This window comes from Palaemon carinicauda, chromosome 31, assembly GCF_036898095.1.
Source record: "Palaemon carinicauda isolate YSFRI2023 chromosome 31, ASM3689809v2, whole genome shotgun sequence".
In the NCBI taxonomy this organism is placed as follows: domain Eukaryota; kingdom Metazoa; phylum Arthropoda; class Malacostraca; order Decapoda; family Palaemonidae; genus Palaemon; species Palaemon carinicauda.
Window position 1 is genome coordinate 64,744,692 of NC_090755.1, and position 8,592 is coordinate 64,753,283.

General features: G+C 36.8%; 1 protein-coding gene across 1 annotated transcript in view; it reads right to left on the bottom strand.

The window, feature by feature from the left end:
- Nucleotides 1-8,592, bottom strand: part of LOC137624778 (serine/threonine-protein phosphatase 2B catalytic subunit 3-like) — a 568,901-nt gene that overhangs the window by 25,676 nt on the left and 534,633 nt on the right. Inside the window, exon 5 of the mRNA XM_068355729.1 lies at nt 919-1,058. Within this exon, the coding sequence (XP_068211830.1) occupies nt 919-1,058 (140 nt within the window). The remainder of the gene's footprint in view (nt 1-918; nt 1,059-8,592) is intronic.

The following is an 8,592-nucleotide window of genomic DNA, read 5'->3' on the forward strand; positions in this document are numbered from 1 at the left end:
ATTTCCCATACTATTCCCTTAGAACTACATCACATCTTCCTACTTTGGATATATATATATATATATATATATATATATATATATATATATATATATATATATATATATTTATATATATATATATATATATATATATATATATATATATATATATATATATGTGTGTGTGTGTGTGTATATACATATATATATTTATATGTATACACATATACATACCTACATATATACATACATACATATATACATAAATACATGCATACATATATATGTATATATGTTACTGTATATATATGGGTTATGGAAAAAATCCGCGAAGTGGTGAATCCGCGATGGTCGAACCGGGAAGTAGCGAGGGTTCACTGTATATTGAAAATGCTTTCATCACAAATAGAAATTCCCTCCAAAAGAATAATAGATCACATTTCCATGTTATATAATGTCTTGAGACCTTAGAAAATGCCTTCTGTTACTAAAGAACATTTAATTGGAAATTACTATGCATACAGAAATATTTATATTCAAACTTGGAAATTCAACGGCACAATAACCATTCCACAAAACAGTAAATATAAGGTTCAATAGGTATCGCATTGCAAAAAAAATAGTTGTATTACAGTATTACCTAACTACAAAGTTTTTTTCTTCAACAAACTCAAGGCACATAATGCATCTTGAGGAGTAAATAATAATGGCAAAATAAAACCATACAGTATTTGAGTTTTAACATCTAAAAATTTTCATTGAATGAAAAATAAAATTAATATGATAAGTATTCCGACATCAAAACTGTTCTAAATTTCTTGTGTCCAGAGAACAACGATAGAACCAAGAGAAAAAATGAAGCTGAAACTGTAGTGAATTTTACAACAATGTACCTTTTTACTTATAATCTTAAAAGAAAATTTAATGTCTTCTCACCTGTAGAAATAAGAACATCCTCTAACTGAATTGTGAGAGAAATGTTCTGCATTTTTTTCATTACCAAAGTCTTCAAGGGGGTCCGACCATAACAAATCGCACATGGGGCCAAATGCTGGAGGCTCCTTAAACCTATCAAGCTGTGGAAGAGAAAATACTGTTCATTACAAAACAATTATCTCTTTTGGACATTTCATACTCCATATACATACAGTACCATCAATATAAATGAATCTTTAAAACTGGGAGGGTAGCGACACTTGATATAGTTGAGACAACACCTATAAGTGACAATCCACTGGCAAAACATTAAGGCCACAGGAGCCCTTGAATGTAAAAATCATGAACTGTTTTGTCATGGAGGATTATACTCAAGGAGGCTACCAAGTCGCAATCCTAGATTACTACAAAATATCTCCGTTGCATTTTTAACGTAATTAGATTTATGAATTGGGGTCAGATAACCCAATCTTGGACTGGGTAGGCCATTCAGCACTGAGGTCAACTGGGGAAAACCCTGATGTTGCACCATTAAGTAAAATTTAGGAAATTTAACAGCTTGAGGGAAGAACAAATCAGAAATGGTTAAGTCTAAGGCTATAATGTAGGTGCATTTTGGGCCAAAGGAATGCTCCTATGGCCCTTAGAATTGTGCCTACATTAAATTGAGAGGGGTGCACTGACAGCAAAATACTCTTACAATTTACAAGGAAATTTGCCGTTTGATTTTCACATCTCTCTCCCCAGTTGGTCCCTATCATACACTTTGGCATTCCTAAAGTCCCCCCCCACTCCCCCACCACCACCACCACCACCAGTAATCAAAGCAGTGTCTTCATCTTATGGCATTTCCCAAATAAGAACTTTTTTTTACTACGACATTCCATTTCAAGTACCTCTATTTCACCCCAAATTTCCCAAAATAAGAACTGCGGTCTCTACTTGATATTCCACAAGAAAATGCTTTCATCGCAATTAGAAATTCCTTCCAAAAGAAGGGTATTGCACCCCTAAGATTACCCCCCAAAAAAGTCTAATCACTACAATTTGGAATTCCCCCAAAAATGGTATTCATCAAATCTAGAAATTCCCAAATTAAATGTACTCAGCAAATTTCTTATTTCCCAGAAATAATAAATCAATCTAATACCTGTATCACATCCTAATGAATTTTTAACCTCTAAGAATTGCCCAAGAAAATGCACTGATTTCACCTTAAAATTTCCCGTTACATAAATGTTTATCCCTCAGATTTCACCTAGAAATTACTCTCGCCCCATCTAAAAATTTCCCTAGTGTGAGCAAGAAAGTGCTATCACCCTCCTCAAAGAACTGCCCAGGTATATGCATTGATCAAGCAAATGCATCACCCAAAAATATTAATTCATCAAACATAAGCATTTCCAAAGAAAGTGCATTCATATCATGCAGTATGTACATTTCCCCCAAAAATCAATTCATCACACTTGTGCATTTCCAACAAAATTGCACACGTCACATCTCAGCATTCACAATGCATCTGCATTCATAGCCCATCGGTACTACCAAAGAAAGTGTCCTATCACATCTCAAAGTGTACTATCACACATTTGCCTTCCCTAACCACGTGCATTCATCACACCCATTCATGCATTCCCCATTTGAGTGCATTCATCAAGTGTGTATTCATCACAAATTGGATATCCACAAAACGTGCATTCATGAAACCTAACCTTTTCCAAAGAAAGTGCATTCACCACATCTCTGCATTACCAAAGAAGGTGTATTCACTAAACATTATGCCTTTCCAAAGAAAGCTCATTTAGCAAACCCAGCCATTCCCAAATAAAAGTGCATTTATCATATCTCTGCATTCCCAAAGAAAGTACATTCAACAGAAATGTGCATTCCTATAAGTGCATATATCAAGCATTTATCAAAACCCCTCCAATCCCAAAGCAAGCGCATTCATCAAATTATGCGCATTCCTAAAGAAATTGTATTCACCATACTTCTACATTCCCAAAGTTTATTCATCGCACTTTTACATTCCCAACCCCCTTCAAGTAGTGCGTTATTCTCCCCTCTGCATTCCCAAAGGAAGAGCATTCATCACACCTTAGCCCAAATACAGTTCCTACACAACACCTCAGCATTTTTAAAGTGCACGCTTGTCACACCTCTGCATTTCCAAATTAAACCAATGCATTACCCAGAAAAAAATGAATTCATTGCACCTCTGCACTCTCCCTAAAAAGGGGCATTCATTACACCTCTGCAATTCCCATTAATAAGAATTCACCACACATGCCTTTTGATTTAAAGTGCATTCCTTACACCAATGTGTTCCAAAAAGGGCTTACACTACACTCTGCGCTTCAATTATTAGTGAATTAATTACACAAATGCATTCCTTCTATAAAGTTAATTCATCACACTTCTGTGTTCCCAAAATTACAGGCATTCAAAACATCTCCAAGTTCCCAAGAGAGTGAGTTATCATACCTCGACAATCCTAAAGAATGTGCACTCATCACACAGGACATTCTTAAGAAAGCACATTCATCACTCCTAGGCAATCCCTAAGAAAGTACATTCATCTCAACTCAGCATCCTCTAAAAACTATTTCAGCTAAAAAAAAACAAAATCGGCATACGCTCCAAAATTTCCTTCATCCTCCCTCTAAATTTCACGAGATGACCCACCAATCATTTCTTGGCATTCCCTGACCCTCACTTCATCTTTTCAGTATTCTACAAGAGAAGCGTCGCCATTTTCTATTTTTTAAACAATTTACTCCCTTCCATAAAATCATCATTTTGCATCTTAATAAAATGTGGACTAATGGCAGAATGGAGGAATATCAGAGTTCATTACATTCAATATAATATTTGCCATTAAATATGTACTTGATAAAATGGATCCCCCCTGCTGCAAGCGAAATAAAATGTAGGCAATACATATATAACATAATATAGGACATTTTAATTTAATTGTTCATCACTTCTTATATCGTTGCTTATTTCCTTTCCTCACAGGACTATTTTTACCTGTTGGAGCCCATGGGCTTAAAGCATCTTGCTTTTCCAACTATGGGTGTAGCTTAGCAAGTAATAATAATAATAATAATAATAATAATAATAATAATAATATTTTCCTTAGGCAATTACACTAATCACTATTACGAAAAATCTGCAATGCCTAATTGCCACTTCAAGATGAACATCATCTAAAAGTCTCAGAGTCTGAATTTCAACATATGCAATGCCTTTTCTTGACCTCTGCTTCCCCTAACATCGTAACGTTATCTTAGTCCTTTATACCATCAACGATCCTATTTCACACAGAACACTCTCTTATGCAATTACTTTATCTGTAATTCATCAATTACCTGTATCTCACCTTTCCTATTCAACTCCTCAATCCCCCTTAAATTCTATTCACAATCTCTTCCCAATGCTCCTGCTTCCCAGGGTACACTTTCCTTTCCTCAACAACACCTTTATCATCGGTTTCTCTTCCTCACCTGCTATCCTTTCCCTCGACTTTCACACATCCCTCCCCGTTCTCCATTATTCCACATTCTCCATTGCTCATTTGCTTCTCCCCTTCCCCTCCCATCCCCCTCCTGCTTTCCTTCAACTCCCATCAACCCCCCAAGGCCCTTCCAGCGACCCAAGTACAGCAGCCGTAATCCGATTCAGTCCCTTGAAAATGGCATGACAGACAATGAGGCTAAACCAGGAACCAGTGGAATGGATGGCCCACACTCGACTGCATGACCTCTGACCTTTCACCCCCCAATACCCCCTCCTCCCCCTCCGGTAAATAACAAACCATCCTCCCGCTTTCCCTTGAGGCATTTAATTCATGAAGCCTGGAGATTCTAGATATACCGGCACTTCGAGAGAGAGAGAGAGAGAGAGAGAGAGAGAGAGAGAGAGGAGAGAGAGAGAGAGAGAGAATGGTATCTAGTATAAATATTCCACATATCTGATTGACAAAGCAAATATTTCAGGGGATGAATAAATGAAATTCAAAGAAAATCATGAACTGGTTCAGAGATACTTGAAATGTTGCAAAATTTTGTAGTGGCAAATTTTCATGCTTTTATTATTTCTTAAAATATTTTCCATACAACGATAGGCTCAAATTACATCTTCAGTATTGAAGCTCCCCCAAAAGATGAACCAATCACAATCCAGTTGAATAAAAGTCTGAAACCAATATGAAAGTTACAAAAACAAAACTTTACCGCTACAAACATTTAGCATTGAAAGGCTGAAGTAAATCTCAAAATAGCCTTCAAGTAAAGGTTAAAAATCACAAAATTCCATAACACTGATTTCAGCCCAGATGAAACTAAGAGAGCACCAGGAGCGAAGTGAATTACAGGTGAAGTTATCGAAAGAGAATGAAAAGATACGAAGAAAAATGAAAAGATACGATGCACCATAGAATCATAAGATACGCGAAAGGGTGCCATAAATCCCCCTATCAACTGATAAGGAAATAAGACACCACAAAGGGGAAACTCTACGGAGTTGACACTTACCAAGTGAAGCGCTAGAGTTATTATAGCCCTTGGGAAATGCTAAGCAGGAAAAGGCTCGCCTTTCTTAGCAAACAGCAAGAGAAGTGGCTGGAGTAAATAGGATAGTGTGTGAACATTTCCGAACAGTCTTCAAAATCACAAAAAAAAAAATAAAAAATAATATAAAACAGTATTAGGATTTTTTTATCTGTTAAAAGCCACTACTAACTTATACCAAAATTAACGCACACAGAATAACAAACGTATATGTATATATGTATGTATATGTATGAATATATATATATATATATATATATATATATATATATATATATATATATATATATACTGTATATATATATTCAATCCTTTTATCTTGGGAATAAATACCTAAGGGGAAAAGATATTATGCCTCAAGAGTCGTAACAGACCAAGAAAGTAGCCTACAACCCATTGAGAGAGAGAGAGAGAGAGAGAGAGAGAGAGAGAGAGAGAGAGAGAGAGAGAGAGAGAGAGAGAGAGAATGTATGTATGTATATATATATATATATATATATATATATATATATATATATATATATATATATATATATATATATATATATATATATTATAATTACCTAAAATACAAGAACAAACAATTAAACATTAACACTAAGACGACAATTATAAACTCCCCACTAGACAGTTTCCAAGATAATAAAAGAAACACCATTAAACATAATGGGGGAGGAGAGAAGAAGAGGTGACCAATTAAAGCAATCTTTAAAAACATTAAATCAAATTTATGACAAAATGCATCAGGTGCAAAACAACACTATTCCCCTAAAAAAGTATCAATATTTTACCTACTAAAGGTTTAAAGGCCATTCATATATAGTTGTTTATTTCCTTTCCTCACAGGGCTATTTTTTCCTGTTGGAGCCCATGGGCTTATAGTATCTTGCTTTTTCCAACTATGAGTGTAGCTTAGCAAGTAATAATAATAATAACAATAAAAATAATAATAATAATAATAATAATAATAATAATAATAATAATAATAATAATAAGGCAAGGGACAGTGACAATGCCTTGGAGTAACCATATATACATAAGATCAGCACCCTAGACCCCTCTCCACCCAAGCTAGGAGTGTGGAGGGCCAGGCAATGGCTGCTGATGACCGAGCAGGTAGACCTATACCACCCCAATCCGTAGCTCATAAGGATAGTGAGGTTGCTGACACTACAAGAGAATATCGAGCTTGAGCGGGACTTTAAAACTCCAGCCCGGCAGATCGCAAGGCAGGGACGTTTCCAATAAGCCATCACTACCCTTAAACCATCAAAAGCAATTATATTCTTATATTCAACGGCCCCCCCCCCCCTTCTCTCTCTCTCTCTCTCTCTCTCTCTCTCTCTCTCTCTCTCTCATCTCTCTCTCTCTCTCTCTCTCTCGTGATTAATTAATACCAATCGTCCAGTCAATAATGAAGAGAGTGAATTCAGTAAATAACCAGTCAATTATTCCACTCGAAAAGAGGTTCCCTTGCGTTACACACACACACACACACAATAGAAGAGTGCCTTATAATCTGCATAACTCTTGCTTTCTCGCACTCACTGCATCGTTCAGTGTCAAGCAAACTTTCTGCCTCAGGAGGGCAGCATCTTCCGCAAATTCCAAAGGGGAGGACCGATTTGGTCGCCCTATGAATCGCAGTGTAACAAGTTCCAAAACTATATGGATGACTTTTCCTCCTTCCCACTAAATGAACAGGTAAAGGAATATATTTCTCTATTAATTAAATATAGTTTTATTTTGCTAGCTGTTAGGGATATATATATATATATATATATATATATATATATATATATATATATATATATATATATATATATATATATACATAATTTCAATCTTGTCTTGAATATATTACAATGAAATCCTTTTTCAAAAACACATCAATGCTATCAATAGAATCTCAATAGTTAGCAATGACAACGTAAATGAGTTATTCCACATAAAAAATATCTCCATGACAGGAGGATTCTGTTCGTACGCTTAGGCTACTGTACTGTTTAGCATCGTAGAGTTGCAAATATCACAGTGAATAACTGCAACCGTGAACTACAAAGAGAGAGAGAGAGAGAGAGAGGAGAGAGAGAGAGAGAGAGAGAGAGGAGAGAGAGAGAGAGAGAGAGAGAGAGAGAGAGAATTTCAACCTGGTGGATAGAAGGATTGCCTCGTCGAGGCTCTTCCGTTTGATGGCATACATTTTGACGGAGTAATGGACACTCACGTTTGGCCTTTTTTCTCTTCTTCCATTCGTGAGCTGAGTGTGCTAACACTGCGCAACGAGAGAGAGAGAGAGAGAGAGAGAGAGAGAGAGAGAGGAGAGAGAGAGAGAGAGGATTCGCCTCAAATTTTACATAATCTTGTATCAAAACTTAAAGTTGGTCTAATTGGTCTAATTTTAAACAGGTTTAAAAATGCCAGCGACGGTCTCTGTCACTTGAACGGATATTTTGGAATTCTCAAATTCATAATTGATCATTAAGATTTAAATATACGAATTTAGCCATATAGCGTAGCACTGGGTCCAGGAAGGCCATTCCAATCTATACAGAGAGAGAGAGGAGAGAGAGAGAGAGAGAGAGAGAGAGAGAGAGAGAGAGAGAGAGAGAGAGAGAGAGAGAAGAAACTTCTTGGGATGGTGTGTGTAGGGAGGAGAGAAGTAGAGAAGGGGGGAAGGGGGGGGGGGAGACGAACACACTTGATCAGGTCCATTCATTCAAATCTTTATCTGTGGTTCATGAGATTTTCATCTGCCCCTATCCCTCCCCCCTTCCCCCCTCTCCCCCCCAACCTACCTATCCACTGACGTAACCCTTTCATAAATATACATCACCAATACTATATAAACAATGCAATCAAACCCCCGTTGATGGGGAAGAGTAAGATGGTGGGTGGAGGAGGGGGAGGAGGATATAATGAAAATATCATACACACTTAATGGAGGAGCAGATATCTGGAAGGAAGGAGCATTTTCGTGTTTGGATAGAAGGAGCTATATAGCCCGGAATGAACCGGGTGTGTACGGCGGAGGGAGAGAGAGAGAGAGAGAGAGAGAGAGAGAGAGAGAGAGAGAGAGAGAGAGAGAGAGAGCGGTATGTAT